This window comes from Nyctibius grandis, chromosome 3, assembly GCF_013368605.1.
Source record: "Nyctibius grandis isolate bNycGra1 chromosome 3, bNycGra1.pri, whole genome shotgun sequence".
Classification (NCBI taxonomy): Eukaryota; Metazoa; Chordata; class Aves; order Nyctibiiformes; family Nyctibiidae; genus Nyctibius; species Nyctibius grandis.
The window spans coordinates 86,852,601-86,871,983 of record NC_090660.1 but is presented as its reverse complement, the minus strand read 5'-3'; the positions used below and the strand labels follow the sequence as shown (position 1 = coordinate 86,871,983).

Sequence of the window (19,383 nt, the reverse complement as noted above, 5' to 3'; positions counted from 1 at the left end):
GGCAAGGGGCGGGACGGCGCGGGAGGCGGGCGCCGGCTGGGTTGATTCTCTGTTTGACTGCGATGCGCCCGCCCGTGGCAGGTGGGGCGGGCGGCAACGCTTCGGGGTTACGCTTCGGGGAATGGCTCCTCCTCAGCGGGGGCCGGTTCCCGCCGGGCGAGGGCCGGCCCAGCCCGCAGGGCTGTTGCTCCGCCGCCGGGTCTCATCTGGGACAAAACTCCCGATTTCTGTCCAGCTGCTGTAGAGCCAGGCTGGGCCGCAATAAAATCTATATGCCAATAAGATGCCATAAAAACCCAGAAAATGCCCTAAATGAAAATATATATATAAACCACAACAAAACCAGACCCAATACGGGAGTCCCTGCCCAGCTCTGAGTGAGACAGCACGCTCCAGCTATTTCCTTGACACCAGAGACTGAGAGGAAGGCCAACCGTTACGGTGCCTGGCTGTGGGCGGGAAGACACGGGGCGAGGCAGCTGCAGGTGGGCACCCACCGGTGTCACCCACTCCTGCTCCTTCTGTTGCGACAGCTGTGGGGACAGTCTGACCGAAGGCAAGTATCTGCTGGCTCTTGTCGCCAGATGATCCCTTAGGAAAGGGATGGCACAGCCCCCATGGAGGGGTTTGTCTCCCCATGACTCAGGGCCCAGCTGGGCTTCGCGCTGTGCCCTGACCTGGGCTCCGTCTGCTTGAGGAAGCTGTGAGGAAGTGCTTGAGCTAAAGCCATGACAGAGATGAATAAAAACCACAGGCAAGCACGATTATTGCCATGGAAATAGTCCACAGCTCAGAGATTCAAGAGGAAGTCTATTGTCATCCTTAAACCATAAGAAAAGAAATGAAAGCAGAGGCTCAGAAGGCAGTGGCTCAGCACCACTGGGAGTCAGTCCACTGCAAGGAGCAGCACCAGAGCACCAAGGCAGGCTTCCCTGCCTTGTCCAGGATGGCCGGCTCCCCAAACGCTCACCGAGGTCTTGCTGCAGGGCATATTAACACTCAGCCTAGTCCTAGCTGCCTGCTGTGTGCAATAGCTAACAAATAATCACTTTGTGCTCGTAAGTTGTGTATATCCGCTTGCAGAGTCCCTCTGTGCTTCGTATAACTCTGCACCAAATGATCCAGACAAGGAGGTCGTACCACATTTATATTGGAACCAGAAGCAGGAGCCGGTGGGATGGAGCTAGCTCGGTTCAGTAACCAGCCCAGCAGAGAGCAACTGTTGTTATATGTGACCGAGTCAGGCATTTTCTGCCTTCAGAAGGTCCTGTGCCTGAGTGGTGCCAGTGAGGCAATTGGCCTTGGAGAAAACTTTGACTGAAGTAATAAGGCAGTTACCTCTGTCACATGTGCAGTGGCTTGTTCAGAGACTCAGCTGTCTATCGTATTTTCATGTTTTATTTCAGTTATTGGAAGGTGGAAATACAGTCATTGTGTACACTTCACTTCGGCTAGTTTCTATTAATGTGTAGGTGCAAACTGGTATGTGCAGTCTTATTTCAGGCTGTGACGCTTTGCTTTAATATAAATCTGTTCCCACACACCTCTAAGCTAAACCAGAAAATCACTGTTCTGTCAAGTAAATACTCACACAGTTACTAACTGTTTAAATAGCAGCTTAATTATCCTGGTTTTAATTTATACCTTAATTTGTGCAATTTTCCAATGACGTTGCGTGCCTACTGCTTCTCCTTTTTCCTTTTCACTCTGAGGAACAAAAAGAGATTCTGACATAGCCAAGGAACTGAATCCAAGCCATGAGTTCATGGAGTTTGTATCTCAAGAGCTCTGCTGCGTAATAGAAACCCACTGGGAAGAAAATCACTGGACATTATCCAAGAGTTGTCACTGATCTGTGGTCAGTAACATTTGAGACTGAGCCCAACATTTATACTAGTTATTAATTTTTCCAACCAGTTTTGTTTATCCTAGTAGTTCTGGTTGTAGATGCTTTTTATCTTGTTTCTTAAGGAGCTGAAAAGTATATGCTTGTGCTGCCTGCCATCTTTTTCTGCCTGACCCTCACTTACCACTCTGGAAATAGCTGTTCAAGTTCAGGCAGATTTAGCAGGTAAAGTTCCTAGTTTTGTGGAAATCAGTGGCTGGACAATATATTGGAGCCCCTACTTAGGGGAAAGCAGTTCTGATCCTTTCTGAGAGGCAGCAGCCAACTGGCCTATCAGCAAAAACATAGACATAAATCTATAGGAAACATGGCTCATTTCTCAGGAAACAACTTCTATTATGTTTCTGTTTTCACCGAGAATGCTTTAGAGCAGTGACCTAACTGACAAAAACTGATTTGTGTACAAATTCATAGAGTCATTTTCTTGAAACACAGATGAATCAATTAATGAATTTGGATTGCAGAGAAAATGAGGAGATGCTGAACTATCAACATTGCTGTCAATTTAGAAGGAAATGCATGCTGTGGTGAGGGAGCTTGGTAGAATCCTGAAATTATTTTATAATAATCTTGTGGGATTATTTGTTTGATCTGGAGTTGCTGTAGCATAAATTAGTACTGTTTTCACTTTGAGCTGGTATGGTGGGCTGAAACTATCAGGGTTCAGGAGCATGTAACATCATGGTACAAGCAGGGGTGAAACTCCCCTGTAGCAGAATGGAAGAAAGAGTTGAGGGAGCAATTTATTCAGCCATCCTATCTTATCTGATCACCAACTGAAGTCAGTCCCCCAAGGTGCACGTCGGAGGCTTTAAGTGACGTCTGTGCATGTACAGCTGAGAGGTACACCTCTTCTAACAGGTCTCAGTGTGAGGGAGAAATAGACTGAACCACTAAATAGCAGTTCATCCTCAGCTGGGCTGGGGAGGGGAGGCAAGAAAGAAGTCCAGTCTCAAGCAAGATAAGCTTTGGTGTAGTTTTTCAATTTACTAATGTTAATGGAAATTAGTGTTAATGGAATCTGGTTGACTAGCATTGAGTGAAGTTAGCAAAACAGAAAATGGATTGTTGAAGATTATTATAGTCTTGCCTTTGAAGTTCCTGCCCCTTTATAATGTTTCCCAGGACTCAAACATCAAGGATGTGAACAGCAAAATAAATGAAGGGCAGCTGTGACAAATCAAAGAAAGGAAGTTCAAACAACTCCAAAGCTCCACAACTAAGACATTAAACAATGAACCGTGAGATAATGTAACATATGTTTTAACAGTGCACATTACCAGCATCAGGCTCTGGTCCTCAGGCAGCATGTTAGGAGGATGACCTCCCAGGTGTGATTTCAATTCAAGTGCTTGGGAGCTCTACAGTAATATGTAGTGAGAAAATCAGGCTACATGAAATGTGGTGTTTAAATGTCGAAGAAAGATGTACACACTAGAAACTTCTGAATGTCCTTCAAAGCACAACGTAGGTAGCTGTGAAAATAAAAAGGTATTTGTCATGGTTTAACCTCAGCTGGCAACTAAAAGCCCCACACAGCTGCTCGCTCACTCTCCCTCCAGTGGGATGGAGGAGAGAACTGAAAAGGTAAAAGCAAGAAAACTTGTGGGTTGAGATAAAGACAGTTTAATAGGTAAAGCAACAGCCACACCCCCAAGCAAAGCAAACCAAGGAATTAATTCACTCCTTCCCATGGACAGGCAGGTGTTCAGCCATCTCCAGGGAAGCAGGGCTCCATTGCGCATAACAGTTACTTGGGAAGACAAACGCCATCACTCCGAATGTCTCCCCTTCCTTCTTCTTCCCCCAGCTTTATTGCTGAGCACGACGTCATATGGTGTGGAATATCTCTTTGGTCAGTTGGGGTCAGCTGTCCCAGCTGTGCCCCCTCCCAGCTTCTTGTGCACCCCCAGCCTACTTGCTGATGGAGTGGTGTGAGAAGCAGAAAAGGCCTTGATGCTGTGTAAGCACTGCTCAGCAGCAACGAAAACATCCCTGCACTATCAGCACTGTTTTCTGCACAAATCCAAAACACAGCTCCATATTAGCTACTGTGAAGAAAATTAACTCTACCCCAGCCAAAAACAGCACAATAATAAAGCCAGCACTGGAAAAAAAGGCACAGCACCAAAGCTGAATACCATACCACGTTATCAGCCTGGCGATAATTACACAATTCACAGTTACAGTTCTTGGAGATTATTGCACAAGAGAGGCTCAGTTTGATTAAAGCCTCATAAAACTTAGTTCAAGGATTTATTTTTTCACCTGAAATGCCATCTGCAACATTTAAAATGAGCACATATGTTACATTTTCACCCATTAAATGACAGTTTCTCATTGACTAGAAATACCTGTCTGTGCTTCAACACAGAAGGTGACCGTGGCAGCTGGACCTGTAGGTGTGACTGGAGGTAGAGCACAAGAGCTCTGAATGCCATTTCAGCATGCCCCAGACTCCTGTGAGACACTGGGAGAGTAGATGTCTACAATGGATATGCTACATTTCCTTCCTAGGGAAACAAGAAAGAGAAAAAAAACCACCACAAAATACACTTATGCCATTGTATAAAGCCATGGTGCACATGTATCTTGAATAATGATTGTCTAGTCTGTCTCAAATGTAAGAACTGGGAAATACCGTTGAGGTAAACAGAGAGTAAGTTGTGAATGATCGGAGAGAAGACCTTTCTATACAACACATTGTGGAACTTGTGAGATGTAGTGAAAATCAAAATGAGTATGACCCACAAAAAAGTCAGGCACATTCATAAAGGTTAGATGTTCTTGTCTCTGTTAACCACAATGTTCTGGTTTTAGTCATAGCTCAGGACCGTAAATAAACTCAGACCCCCTAAATCACCAGGGCATACACTCTTCTGCTCTCCATTGGAGTTGGTTATTGAGTTAGACATATTTTTACTTTTTGTTTTTAATGAATAGCTAAAATAGCAAAGCAATGACTTGCATATTGTATGTTCCGGGCATTGATTAATTTGTATTATCGTGTCTCAGTAAAACCGTCATCCCTGACAATGTCAGCCAGCAAAGCACCGCAAAGCGCCGGATAGTTTATGGCTGCCTCAGGTAAGTGCTGTCTTGTCATAGGCCAACAGGGAGATGCAAAACAGTTACATTCCAATTAGGAGAAAATAAACAGATGCAACCAAACCTCAATATTTGTGTTAACTATACAATAGCTTGGAGTATCTGAGTGACACAAAATTGGTTCTGTGCTGGAAACACTGGAGAAGAAACACTCAAGCACAAAGCTGGAGAGCACATGCCAAAATAGCTGGGGCGCAAACACCATCAACACGTTTAGAAATTTACTTTGAGAATTTCACAGTACACAGCTGTGACAAACAAGAACCCAGATGCCCAATGCTTCTAACACAACTAGCGCTTAGATACCTGTTTTGTTGTCATGTCATTTCTCTGCAAGGACAGCATATGTAACTGCAAACAAAGCCAGAGGATCAGTCGTGCCACACTGATGTCATTCCTGATTAGGTGGGGTAAACCTGAACAAGCTGGTACCCAGCTGACATTCGTAGCTTCTCCCAGTCTCACCCAGTCAGCCAGGACATTCTTAGCTCCAGAGCATGTCCTCACAGTGTAAGCACTGGTGCAACGGATGGGAAGGTGCTATGATTTCTGTTAATGTCCTGCATGAAAGAATAGGACATTTTTTTTCAAGAATATATTCATTATAGGGACACAGTTCCTTTTAGATTTAGAGTATATGACAGGTGTGCATGTCATTTAATGCATGAGTACACCACGAAAATCTTTTGCTCCGTCTGCATTTTCTGGATAGATCTCCAGAGTGCTTCTACAACAGCAAAAATCGTAACTCAGACTCAGATGATTTTGCTAGTTGGCAAAATTAACATCAATACTTTACTGCTGGTCCTAAAATTTAATCACACAATACACCTGCTGCTAAAATTATTTGAAACAGTGTTATCATTAGTATCTAGGAGATAAATGTCTATAAATAAATGGAATTAAATGTAATTTAAAAAAAATACTATGTAGAGTGTTTTGTGGCTAATTTCAAGGCTCAGTCTGGAGATCTTATTAATAGTGACAAACTAAACATCAGTAGGTGTCATCTGATAGCAAGTTACCGTTGTTGTCTCACTTCTTGATTAACTAGCATCTGCATAGTAGTAACCTCAGAAAGTTTTTTTGCAGTTAATGTGTTATTATTTTTTGAGACATTGCTAGAGCTAAGCGTTACAAGTATACCCCAGCAAACTACATACCTATAATATCTGTATGAACCTAAAATAAAGAAATTGATTAATTAATTAATGTGAAAACCATAGCCATATTATGCAAAACATAAAAAAAAAAATCAGGAAGATGCATCAACTATTCTGCTTGTGAAGAGTATACAATCACAGAATCACAGAATCACAGAATGTTAGGGATTGGAAGGGACCTCGAAAGATCATCTAGTCCAATCCCCCTGCCGGAGCAGGATTGCCTAGACCATATCACACAGGAACGCGTCCAGGCGGGTTTTGAATGTCTCCAGAGAAGGAGACTCCACAACCTCTCTGGGCAGCCTGTTCCAGTGTTCGGTCACCCTCACCGTAAAGAAGTTTTTCCTCATATTTATGTGGAACCTCCTGTGTTCCAGCTTGCACCCATTGCCCCTTGTCCTGTCAAGGGATGTCACTGAGAAGAGCCTGGCTCCATCCTCATGACACTTGCCCTTTACATATTTATAAACATTAATGAGGTCACCCCTCAGTCTCCTCTTCTCTAAGCTAAAGAGACCCAGCTCCCTCAGCCTCTCCTCATAAGGGAGATGTTCCACTCCCTTAATCATCTTTGTGGCTCTGCGCTGGACTCTCTCTAGCAGTTCCCTGTCCTTCTTGAACTGAGGGGCCCAGAACTGGACACAATATTCCAGATGCGGCCTCACCAGGGTAGAGTAGAGGGGGAGGAGAACCTCTCTCGACCTACTAACCACACCCCTTCTAATACACCCCAGGATGCCATTGGCCTTCTTGGCCACAAGGGCACGCTGCTGGCTCATGGTCATCCTGCTGTCCACTAGGACCCCCAAGTCCCTTTCCCCTACGCTGCTCTCCAACAGGTCTGCCCCCAACTTGTACTGGTACATGGAGTTGTTCTTGCAATGGAAGAGTACAGTGGTACAGGAAAATGACAGTGAAAAATAGTAGGATGAAAACTCGAATGAGAATTGTGAAGAAGCCAATATAGGAAAAGCTCCTGTAATGAAAGGAGCAGAAGCCTTACTTAGGGAAAAATTGAAACGATACAAATGAGCACATCATAAAAATTCTGTCCAAAACCCCCAGTGTTGGCATGATCTATAAACTGCAGAACAAATACCTGATGCTGTTAAATTCTAGTTGTTTCTCTTGTTTCTGCTTGTAGGGCCTTCCAGTCTCACCCTCAGTCACGTTCAATAATGAGATCTCAGGCTGGAGCCTTCCAAGAATTACCAGTTAGCTCAATTTTGTCATTCTCAATGTTCCTCCTGGTGCTGAAATGTTAGATGAGCAGGCTATCCCCTTCCCAGCCTGCTCCCCAATATACCTAGGAGTCCTTTCTAGCCCCATGTCCTTTTTAGCCCCAAACCATCTGCTTGGCATGGAAGTGCAAAAAACTCTGCAGACATCTCTGCAAGAAACACTTCATCCTGAAGATTTCCATCTACCCCCCTTATCAGGTATTACTAGGGCCTATGCCTAAAGCATGAATGTTCCTGTATCAATCATATTTTTGATATATTTTTTGTGTGTAGATCCTAACCATCTGTAGTTTTTTTTCTCCTGCTGCTGAATACTAGAGCTTGTCATGAGGCCAAATATTTTCCATTGTAATCACTGTCAATGAGTAGCTGGAATTTTCTTCCTGCAGCTCTGTGAGTAATGATTAGTAGTGAGTATATCACAAGGGATATCAATGTCTTGAGATGATGAACAATTTGACATCATGTGGCAAGCTATAACCAGGACAACAGAAGTAACTTTCCATCCATCGGATGTTTTGGGCTCTCAGATCTGCAATGACTCCTCAACTCGGAAAATAACTTCATTGCCTGTACAGTTAGGAGAGATCCTTGTCCTCTCATCTTCATCTCTCTAGGTGTTAGAATCTGGATCACCAGTTTTGGTGTGGACCTTACCTAACAGAATTGCCTTTCCCCTGGAAACTGTTTGGTAAGTGGATGATGAGGCTGCTCGCATCATGAACTGCTTGGGAAGAGATGTTATGTGAGGCTTGAGGGGAGATACTGCCCTTCAAGCCCTCTTTGGAGAGCTAAATGAGTTTTTACCCCAAATTGAACAATTTGAATGAGGGAAACTTCAAAGGCAATTAAGAAACTTAGAAATCTTTAATTAAAAATTCTATGCAAGTTCCATTCCTGGGGGAATGGGCTCTGGGGTCTGCTAAATTGGGTTATAGGAAAAGTACAGGTGTAGCCGAGCCTATTCCGTGGTGGGGACGTGCAGTAAGTGGGTCTCCTGAGATGCTTCCAGGCCAGTTTTCTATACTGACATCTTTAAGAGTGACAAGTTGGAGGGCTCCTCTCCAGAGAGAGGAGTCAATGCAGACAAGGAGGAAAAGTCTCTCTCTGCTTGTTGCCTTGGAGATGTTGCAGCATCTCACTGTGAAGGCAGTGTAATACAGAGGGGAAAAGCTCTGAGGGACATCACAAAGACGATTTATTCCTTCCACCTCCTACGTCAGCCTGGCTCTGTTTCTGCTGTCTTCCTTCCAGCTTCTTCTCTTTCCTTCTTGATTCTCTCCCCCTCTTTTCTTCGGCTTAATTCCCACTCCTGTTCTTAGTGGGACTCTCTTCTCCCGTTCCTTGTCTCTTCACAGCTCTTTCCTGTAACTTTTCTCCTCATTTCTCCCCACTTCCCTGGGTGAACTCACCGTGGTGAAGTTCTTCCCAGACACAACTACAGACTGATTTTCGGATCCTTTTTTTTCTGCTGAAAAAAAGGATTTCTCATCTTCTGCTGAGATGTTGAGAGCAGGACAGTGTTCCCAGTACAGTTCAACCTTGGCAATATTATTACCAGGTTCTGTATTTCAAGAGACATGAATTTGTTTTTATGAAAACCTTGCTATGCTCTGCTTCATCCCAGTCATGTCTATTGGTGCCTCCTTCCACCACTTCCTTTGGCACCCAATTTCCCTGATGCAGAGAATTCTGGTTCTCTGTAGCACCAAAAATACCTTCTCTTTGGTTCAATAAAGGAACTGGTCATATCCGATCATTTTGATATATCTCAGCACAATGCGGTATCTGATTTATTTTAGAAACATGCTCTACTGAGTTTATCTCATTGCTTCAGTACTCCAAGATGTCTGTTAATATTTTGAGAACCCGGAAGGTCCCAGACAAACACTTCCTTGCAAGGTGCTTTTATAAAAGAATATTGATTACTAGTATTTGTTGTCTTTAATTTTTCATTTTGACTAGACTGGGTAGTAATTTTGGTGTTCATTGTGGAGGGAAATTAATGATGGACTCAAATATGTTTGTGTTTGTAATCCTGTGCAAAAATTATATTGTCTAAAGATTATTCCCTTATAAAATTACCATTAGCTTCATTTTTCTTTTGTCGAACATCAATTCACAATGATTTTCTAACAGGCATTTTCATGATTTCCTGAAAGGACCCACAGGGTGGCAGAGTGATTAAAACATATCTACTGGAAACAGTTTATTTCACAGACCAAAACAAACTGGAGTTAGGCGACCCAGAGTAGCTGCTGGTGATGATCCAGTGGAGCTGGGTGATATCATCGGTTGTGTAGCGTTTCTGATGGTCTCTCAGAAATGGTGGTCATAATTGCCCCAGAGAGGCCTGTCAGTTTCACAGCTTTGCTGGTGGCTGTTTCCTCAGCCACAGGGATGTCTCTGTGTGCCGCACAGCCTCTCCTAACGACAGGATGTAGATGTTGGTTGAGGATGGAGACAACGCTGAAACCTCTGCTTTGTAGAGTACTGCTTGACAAAGACTGTTTTACTTTATTAAAAGCCTCATCAGTCATAGAGGAGTACGATTCTGTATCTCATGGCAGCAGATGTTCGGCGTCCTGTCAAACTGTTTACATCTGTTCCTGCCACCAGAACCACATATCCACAGATATATCCACAGATACGTGCGCACTGCACACTTGCACCCACCACCCACCCCAGACCCTGGCTGTGGTGCTCGCTCCAGGGCACAGAAGAGCCAGATCGCCTAAGGCAGAGTGTGCTCCATCACCAGCAGTGTGGAAAGAGCAACAAGCAACAGAAACTCAGGCTGAAAAGCAGGAACAGATAGCAAAGGACTAGTAAGGAACATCGTCTTAGACTGAATCTCAGCTCTTAGGTGTTGCCTCCCAAAGGAGAAAAAAAGAAAGTGCCTGAGTGTTCAGGGCTAGTTACAGTGCAGAGTCAAACCATCAGTTCAAGCCACGGCGGTTTAAGCAGACCTTTTTGATCTTACAACCAGACATCAGAGCGCATTAACACAGATATAGCTGGGGAGCAGCTTAAGAAGCTGGCTTTTACCACTTAGCTAGTAGGTGTTGTCTTCACACATGAGAAGTGGTTTAGAAAGCAGTTCCTTTTGAGCTCTTAGTCACACTTCCCAGCTGACCCACACCTCCCGGCCCGTGCACTAAGCTAGATACTACAAAAGCCCTGGACTACAACCTGGGCTAAATATACAATGTAGATGTAGCTCAGGCTGAATGAGTTCATAATTGCTATCAGTTAAATGCAGAATAAAATAAAGAGAAAACAAACAAAAAAAGAACTACTGGAAATATATATGAAATCTTCAAAGACTAAGGTTTCAGCCAGTTTTACAGGTGCTTTTTGACAGGTAAATATTTTTGTGATGCTCAAAATCAGAAATTATTGCAAAATACTGAATATATGAAATAAGAGGAATTAGAAAATAATCCAGATATAATAGTCCAGTAGAGGGACTCAAGCGTATAGAGCAAATGGCGTCACTGGCATTGAGTAGTGCAAAATGCTGGTTTAGCAGACCATACTGTCAACAACTTGAGTTATGGGGTCTACTGGTCTGATGTGAATTTCTGATCTTTTATCTTATTGAAGCTGCTGTTTCCATAAAATACTTATCTGTTCACAGGAGCAGCACTGAAGCATGTACCATCTCTTGGTTGTGCCTTAGCCATCAGTCTGCACAGGAATCTCGCTGTCTGTCTGGCCAGCGAGTGTTTGACATTTAATACAAAATGGAAAAGCTGAGTAAGTACAGGCTTAGAAAGCCCCTTTCAGATTGTCTCTGCATATCTCAGGATCAAAATGCCTTTTCTCTGCACTTCAGCTCACTATTATGACAATTACCAGGTCAGTGACACTGATAAGAATCTAACGGATACAAGTCTCAACTCTAGTGCTGAAATGTTGGACAGAGATGGTGATAAATTCCTCCTGTTATCTCACCCATGGTGGCTTTTTGCAGGAACTTGGATGTTATAATAGAAAAAGAGAAGTTTAAAACATACCATTTTTTTTTCTTTTCTGAAAACTTACTAACTTTTCCTGTGGTTTATCACAAGACTAAAATTAGCTTGGCCAGATGCATTCAGTCCTTTGAATCACACAAGCACTGATTCTTCTGACCGGTTCCTAGCAGGGCGACTTTAAATTGTTCGAACTTAGAGCAGCAAATGAGCAGCAATGAATGTAATCTGCGCACTGCCAAGAATGGGAAACACTATTGTACTTAGCCTGAAAAGAGGAGGGGAGACTGGACAATACCTGGTAGTTCCTCTGGTTGCCCTTGCCAGGTCCCTAGTGCTAAGGAAGTGAACACAAAGACAAGTGAGTTCTCTTTGCAAATAAGCATGGGAATATAGAAACAAAACCCCACACTAATTTTCTGAGTGTTATAAGACCTACTTAAATGACAGGCCACATTAAAAGCCAAAAACTTATTTTGTATTTGTCTTCCTCAGTAAGAGAGGGACCAAGTATTTTTAAATTCAATGTTTAGATAATGTTGGCTCTTATACAAAATACGTTAGGAAAAACACAACTGTTAACCCATCGAACAGCTCACCTGCTAATGCCTTTTCTCCCTCGAGTGCTTCACCATCTTTTGCATGAGGTAATCAATGCCTTAATGATTTGTCTATCATTTTCCTGTATAAAAAGCTCTAGTCATCACAGCAAGGGAAAGACCTTATGTGAGACTCAGGAACAATGCTCTAGGAGAAATGAGAAGTACATACATGAATACTGGTAATTTTTTGATGTGAATGTCTCGTGCTAAAATAAGCTTGCAGAAAAATAATTAGTGAGACTAAAGAATTAATTTATCAAATCTCAGATTAATTTATGAAGTCAAAATGTAGGCCACAGATGCAATATTCTTTAAAGCAGTGAGAGCAATATTTTTATTTCACTATGCAAACATTTACCGCTTGGACATTTACTCAGTGAGATAAGAAAGTTTATACAAATTACTAGAATGTTTTCTAAAACCAGTACTCTCATATAATATCCCTATTCATGCATGATGTTCCACTGAGTGTCATGACCTTGGGGGTTCAAATGTGTAGCCCAACACCTTACTGCATGCCAGAGGGCCTCCAGCGTCATCAAAAGTCACTGGAAGACACTTGATCTTTCCCTCATGCCTGTGGTACAACTCTTCGCCAGACCTGTGCAGCTCTACTTACGCTCTTGATGTTGTGGAGGATGAGTTTTAAAGTGTCCCAGAGCTCCAGCTCAAAGATCTGCCATGCTGCTAGCTGAGGAATGCCTTACTGTTAGCTAGCTACCTTCATCTCCCTTAACTCCACCCACATTATTGTAAAATGCAAGTATGTATTCATATCTAAAATAGACACCAACCCCTAAAATCGATCCTGTATTTGTAAAAAAGAAATCAGTCCACCTCCCAGAGGTTACCTCAGAGGGATGTCTCTCTCTCTTGCTGTCAGGATTTCAGGCTCTGCACATGCTGTACCACCTCTTAGAGGAGCATCTTAGTCTTGGTGGTCAGTCTCCCCTGGGAGGAAGGGACAAGACAATTTAAACTTTTGCTAGACTTTATGTTCTATAGCAGTCTGTACATTAAAAACAAACAAGCTACAAACATCTAAACAGGTTATTTTATGTAGCTCATTACTGGCTTTTGGCTGAAATGTGACCCTTTGGGGTTATGTTAATTAACCATTTTTGGGTGACAGCCAGCTTGGAGTGACTGATACCCAATTCCCTCCTCTTAGGCACACTGTAAGGGTAAGAAATTTCAGTGTGAACATGTGGAACAAATTACAAATGGGTAATTTGTATCAGTGCGCAAAGGCAAACATGGCCATGTTTAATCATTAAATAATTCAGTACAGGAAATCGCACTGGCCTGCTTTTTCCAGGTTGCAAGACTATGCAAGGAAAGATACACATTTCAGGCTGCAGTTCCATAAGCACCCTGAGTCAAGCTGATAGCTTGTTGCTGCCCAAAGACAGCTTCTTCCCCCTTTTCCTCTCCTTCCTCCTCTTTTGTTCCTGCTCCCAGCTGCCCAGGACTACCCAGGTTTGGCTGAATCAGCCAAACCCAAGTGATGGAGCCGAGGGCATACCCAGGCACGGTCTGCAATGTACAACAACATTCTCTTCAAATTGTCTTTGCTTCAGTCATGTGATAAAGTGCTTGATAAAAATTACTGTGTAAATTCTTTGTCCTAAAGATAAGGTCAGATGAGATGGTTGTTTCAATTCTCTTTCTGTTTCCAGCTCTGTGAATCTATACTTTGTATGTTTGCAGTATGAGTGGAATTAGAGGGTGTTTGCAAGTGTTCAGATTAAATGCCTGTCTTCCAAATTTACAGCAAGCAAGATCACGCTGTAGTGTTTGCAGTCCTAAGGTGTCCTCTCTCCCTGGCCCATTCCACAAACGAAATGAAGGCAGATTCTGCTTTTCTCACTTTGCCATCCATGGATCTCTAGTGCTCTTTGAGACCTGCAAAGGTGTTCAGTAAAACAACTATACGAGGTTAAACCAAAGGTCCGTCTAGTTCAGTATTCATCTCGGTGGCTATAAACAGATGCTTAGGGAACAGCAGGGAAGACGTATATGAACTGTCTCGCAAGTGCTTGCCTAGCTCCCAACTATTTTTAGAACAGAAAATTTCCTGAGCTGGATGTGGCTGCCGTGTGCTTAGTAACCCTCTGTAGAGTTCTTTTCCAAGTACTTGTCCATTTTTTCCTTTACTCTAAGTCCATTCTTTTACATCCAGAGCCTCCTTTGGTAAGAAATACCGCAAGTCTACTATGGGCCATGCAAAGAATCACCTCCGTCCCTTTGCAGCCTGGTTACTGCTAGGTTCACTTGATTCCCTCATAGTTCTTCTCTTGGTTCTGAAACTATCATCTTGGTCCTGAATCGATGACAATATTGCAGACAGTTAAGCATATGCAATTTCCATGCACACAGAGTACGTGCAGGCAGAAATACAGGCAATGAGTAGGCAATCAAGGTATATCTTAATTGCATGTGTTTGTAAATGAAAACCATGGCTGGACCACTGCAGAAGATGTCTCCTGGAGTTTTTTTAAAAAGGCTGAGGGTTTTTTCCGCATCAAAAATGTTGACAAACAGTGCTCATGACCTTGCACTTTACTTCCCATTGCCAAAACCAAATGCTGAGAGAAACGCTCCTCTGCCCTCTCAGGGATTCTGCATCCGCTGTCGCCTGGAGACAAAGAGGTGAGGCGGGAAGGGGACCGACGTCTGAAAACACCCCCTGGGCAGCGGATGAGCAGAAATCAGGACGGCGGGAGAGCAGCAGCAGTTTTTGAGGGTGAAAAGCCGGACCGATAGCCGCCTCCCTCGCTAAGGGTGACAGCCAGGGCACAGCGCGCACTCCCCGAGCAGCAGCATCGGTCCCGCCGGAGCCGGCAGCGCAGCGCCGGCTAGCGCACACCGCCCGGCCGGGCCGGCTTCCCCCGAGGGCACCGTTCCTCCCTTTAGCTCGTCCTGCCGGCAGCCCCAGGGCCGCTGGGACTCTGCACCCGCGGAAAGGGTGTCACGGGAGGGGCGAGCGGCGGAGCGGCCCTGGCCGCCGCGGAGCCGGCGGGCAGCCGAGGCGGCGGCCCCCACTTGGCCCGCAGCCCCCGGCGGGGAGCCGGCGCCTTCCCGCGGGGGCCCGCAGCGCCGACCCTGCCGTATGACAGCCGGGGGGGGACGCTGCTGCCTCGGCGAGCCCGGCTGCGGCTGCGGCGGCTGCAGCCATGTGTTTCTCCGCCTGCCCGTGACACAATAACACGGGAAGCGGGGCGGGGGGGATGATCCCAGCCTGCCGAGGGGAAAAGTGACCTGCCCCTCTCAGGTGAGCCGAAGCGGCGGGGGGCGGCTGCCGCTGTGTCCCCCCCACCCCCGGCGACAAGCTCTGCAGCCGCCGGGGCCGGGCGGGAGGAGCCCCTCGGAGTTGGCAGCGGGGGCGGTGCGGCCGGGGGGGGCCGGCGGGACCCCGGTGCCCCCTCAGCCGGCGGTGCTGTGCCCGCAGGCCGGCGGCGATGGAGGAGGGCATGAGCAGCATGCAGCAGAAAGCGGCGGAGCTGGAGCACATGGCCGAGGTCCTGCTCACCGGCGAGCAGCTCCGGTAAGCGGTGCCTTCCCCCCCGCTTTTCCGGGGACACGTAGCCGGGGGTCAGCAGCAGCCCTCCTGAAGGCGGGAGGGGGTTCTGCGGGGCGGAGGGCGAGGGTCTGGCCCCTCGGGCTTTCCTTGCATCGGAGCACCTGCCCCGCTCCCAGCGCGTCCCCGGGCTCCGTCCCCGCTTTCCGCAGCGGGGAGGAGGAAGAGGAGGAGGAGGATGAGAAGAAGGATGAGGGGAGATGGCAGCCGGCGCTGCGAGCCCGGGGAGGTAAGTCACCACCTCGGGGGTCTTCTGCCCCGGGCACCTTTGCTCCCCTGCGTGGGATAGGAGGCGTCTGAGGGCAAGGCTGCAGCATTGCTAAAGGAATCAAGAAGGACAGTGCATCTTTAAAGATTAAAAAAACCCAAAGAAACCATAAGCGATGAAGTGTTTCAGCACTCCAGCGAGAAACGAGCGGAGCACAGGTCACGGCTCCTGCCCAAGCCCCGCGTGCTCTCTGGCTCTGGCAGCGGGGCGGGCAGGGACCCTGCGGGGGGGCTCCCTATTCGCAGGGCTTGTTTTTATTTTGCATCAGCTGGTCCCAGCAGATGGAAGGGGATCCCTACTGTCAGTGCCAGCAGCCTTAACAGGGCTGTGTGACTGGAGCTGGGTGCAGCACAGAAACCGTTAACAAAAATGCCTGACTCAGTTAATTTTTAATTTCTGGGATGTATTTAGTGTGCTAGCTGTACCCATACACTACAGAGGAGAAAAAGAAATTTTAAGGCTTTTGGCTTGTTGGTAGAATGTTGTGTGATTCAGGAAGAAAAATCCTATTATTATTGTGTGTTATGTGTGGAACTATAAAGAGATTGTAGAAATATTTTCCCACTAGTTTTTGCTTGAATTTTCTTTGAACTTTTTACTCAAATGCCAGACAAACACTGCAAAATGACAGAAATGTTGCTTGATTTGGGAGGTGCCGTCATTGCTGCTAGTACAGACACTGACATTGTTAGTGGTTGCATCCACATGGTAAGGGCCATTGACACCTTGTGATGCACACCAGTGATGTACATGTTTAGGGAGCAAATGTTGTTTTAGTGGTCTGGCTCCAGTACACAGCAGCATCTGTTCCAAGCTTGAGATTCCTCTTCAGAGTAGCCTAAAGTGAAACCCAGGGTGACAGGGTGCACCAGCACGCAGGCCCTGCGTGGTGGGCTTAGTGCAGAGTAATTGGCATCCAAGTGCCTGATAAGAATCCTGCTGTTCCTAATTTATCTCCCTAGAAGTTGAGCATTCAAGCCTAATACAAAATTTCTATTAAGATCACATTAATCTTTCTATATACCTCACAGTTAAATGTAAAAGCACAAGCTTTGCAGTCTTTCCCTAAGGAGAAAACTGAGGAAACTTCAACAAATCTGGCTCCTGGAATCAGTTCATTAGTCTCACAATCAAGGATGACATTTGTCGTCTTATTTATTACGGTAATGAAACATGGTGCTGGTTTTGGGCAAGATGATCTACAGATATAACATAGTTATTCCCCATCCTGTGAAGTTACCTATGGACATTCCTTTGCAAATCTGTAGGAAGTCGCCTGGATCTCATTGGACTGTGGTTTCCTGAACAACTCAGCCTGCATAATGCCTAGTCCCTACTGACAGGGGAGATCCACTCTCCCTGACCCTTTTCCTACTCCCCACTCTGGCTGGGTAGTCCCGCCTCCTCCCTCGTACCTGCTTACATACTTCTTGCACCTTCCTGGGAGCAGATCCAGTGTGGCGATCCAGCGGGTGGGTTAGTTTTCTGAGCTGCTGACTGCCAGAACCCACAGGAGATAGGTGGTGGGATTGTGGAGCCAGAAGCAGGAAGAGGAGGTAGTGGAGAAGAAGTGAGATCTCCCATTTTGGCACCAGTGAGCTGTTGGGTCAGCTGGAACCGTCTTATGAAACTGTACCCAAAATTGTCTCTCTTCCCCCAATTTTTTATTGGCTTTGTTCTGTTTCTCTGTTGGGATACTCTATGCAAAGGGTCAGTTTTCTTCAGTTTTCCAGACAATAAAAGCTGCGAAATATGTGATAGAAAACTGGCCGGTAGACAAGTTCTAACCAACCCTGCATTTAAAGTTTCCCTTTTCCTGTCCAAGATAAGCGTATAATTGTTAAGGCTAAATGAAAACGTGGAGGGTTTTCAGGATCAAAGACAGGCTATCTCAGCAGCCTTTGGGGCAGGCAAACAGATGACAGAAAACCAGCACACACATGCACTCAGGGAAACATACTGTACTCTATTCTTAGTGATGCTTACAAACAGTGATAAGCCCTCGGTGATGCAGCCGGACAGGTGATTATGTGTGTATTTGGGTGAAAGTGCGTATGAGCAAGTGTTGCATACTGCAAGATGAACACATAACTTAGGAGTAAAAGTGTAAAATGAAACCCTGAGCATGGTGTTGCTTACATAAACACAACCAAATGTAGGTATTTAAAGCACTCTTGTACTAGACCAAACAGCACATGTGCCTAAACTCAAATACTTACAAGAGCTGCTTGATTTAAATTCCTTTTTAAGTTCCTGTTGTCCGTCTCGCCCCAGCCTCACCCATTGCCTCATGGCCCCCGTTCCTGTGGCCTGTTTGCTGCACATTCATCCCTCTCTTTCAGGGACCTCCTCATGCGGTGAGGGCTGAAGTCATCTGAGCAGCGCATTGGTGAGCCTAGCTTTATAGAGTGATAGAATGAATCATAGAGTGGTTTGGGTTGGAAGGGACCTTAAAGATCATCTAGTTCCAATCCCCCTGCTGTGGGGGGTTTTTCCCTACTGGCAGTGCTGGCAGTGGGGATGGAAGCCCTGTTCCCCCTTCACCTCCCCAGGCAAGTGCAAGCTGGCTAGGGGAGGGAGAGGAGGAAGCCAAAGGTAAAAAACCTTCTCCTTGTTACTCTCCCTCAGTTGCTTGTGATCTGTGTTTCTCCTTTGCGAGGTCAGGAGCCTCTGCCCCAGTGTGTGCGATGTCACCTGGCACCCGGGGAGCTGGCTGTGGGCACACGCTGGCTCTGGGCTTGCACCCACCAGCTTCAGTCAGGAGCAGTTTGTGGGAGATGAGGCTGTGATGTAAATCCTGGTCCATGGGTGGGGTGATTTAAGGAAAAAGAAACAGGACCTTGAGCTATATTTTAGGTAACATGGCAAGTTTTTACATCCAGTAGTGTCCTCTGACTCTAACCCCAGTAGCTGGCTGAGAGAATACCTCCCTCACTCTTACTTTTGGTTAATGGGAACATATTTTTTAAAGTGAGGTCTTCTGAAGTTTGGCTCTTAAAAGGCCTTTTAATTATCAAGCTGACAGCCAAGAAACAAAACAGAAGATCTTAGCAGTGCGGCATTTCAGGACAGACCTTTGGCAGCTTCTCGCTGCCATGCGGAAGACTAAGAAGAGCAAGGCGAGAGCTGGGATGGGCACGATCCAGCTGCGGGCTCTCCAAGCACCGACAGCCCTGCAAGGACAGAGCTGGGGCTCTGGCTGCCTGACCGCTCCAACTACCCAAAAACCAAGCTCCTCCCGCTGTTCTGCTGCGGTTTCAGAGACCCTATAGCTGTTCAGTGGTGAGCTCTTTTGAGGATGGCTGCAACAGAGCTGCCCTTAAAGGGCTCCATAAGTTACAAGTGATGAGTATGGATCTGTCTCCTGAGGAAACTGCGAGCTGTGCTCGAGAGGATCATGGGCCTTCAGCTTCCTCAGGACTGGGAGAGCCCTTCGAAGCCTCCACCCCGCTGCATCCCTGCCAGCAAACACCTGCCCGGGGGCAGCCCTGGGGAAGTGAATGTCCTTGAGCTTCCTTGGTCTTGCTGGGTGTGC

At 45.9% G+C, this 19,383-nt stretch overlaps 1 protein-coding gene across 1 annotated transcript in view; it reads left to right on the top strand.

The window, feature by feature from the left end:
* Positions 1-15,065: 15,065 nt before the first annotated feature.
* The window catches only part of DEPTOR (DEP domain containing MTOR interacting protein), an 82,454-nt gene continuing 78,136 nt past the window's right edge, over positions 15,066-19,383 (top strand). The window contains exons 1-2 of the mRNA XM_068395715.1: positions 15,066-15,274; positions 15,452-15,547. Coding sequence (XP_068251816.1) covers positions 15,462-15,547 — 86 coding nt within the window. The 5' untranslated portion in view covers positions 15,066-15,274; positions 15,452-15,461. The remainder of the gene's footprint in view (positions 15,275-15,451; positions 15,548-19,383) is intronic.